Genomic DNA, 540 nt, shown 5'->3' on the forward strand with positions numbered 1-540 from the left:
AAACTGGCCCAAATGGTAATTCTTTACGAGAAGCACCATTTGGGCCAGTTTCATCAACGCTTAGCGCTTTTTTTACCTTTTTTTTAAAAAGTTAAATTTGTATATAATTTTAAAATATAAAATACTTGATGAGGAAAATATTTATGACAAAAGACTTATCTCGGAAATAATTCATATTCAGAAACAGAAAAATAGTTTGAACATACAAACGGACACAGATTTGTTAAATAAGAATTATGAATGTTTATTTATGGACTAATGAGTTCCTCTCTCTTAAATTTTTCTTTACTTTGTTTTTAGGGTGAAAGGATGGAAAGATCATTTGTGTTCAGATATGTTCCGTCTTTTCACACGATAACTTCGTATTTTCTAATCTCAACATTATTATGTAAATTATTAAATTATAAATACTATCATTTGTAATAGGTATGAGAGTGTTGTTTTTATAGAATTATAGAATTTCATTAAGTAAAATATCTTTTTTTAAATATTTAATAATTAAAGTATATATGTTTGTAATTAGCTTCCGGGAAGAACAGT

The 540-nt window shown here is 25.7% G+C and overlaps 1 protein-coding gene across 1 annotated transcript in view; it reads left to right on the forward strand.

Moving 5' to 3' along the window:
* The window catches only part of LOC108759682 (uncharacterized), a 5016-nt gene extending 4757 nt beyond the window's left edge, over window positions 1–259 (forward strand). The window contains exon 2 of the mRNA XM_018505239.1: window positions 182–259. Within this exon, the coding sequence (XP_018360741.1) occupies window positions 182–259 (78 nt within the window). The remainder of the gene's footprint in view (window positions 1–181) is intronic.
* Window positions 260–540: the final 281 nt, after the last annotated feature.

Source organism: Trachymyrmex cornetzi, unplaced genomic scaffold, assembly GCF_001594075.2.
Source record: "Trachymyrmex cornetzi isolate Tcor2-1 unplaced genomic scaffold, Tcor1.1 scaffold2020, whole genome shotgun sequence".
Taxonomy (NCBI): domain Eukaryota; kingdom Metazoa; phylum Arthropoda; class Insecta; order Hymenoptera; family Formicidae; genus Trachymyrmex; species Trachymyrmex cornetzi.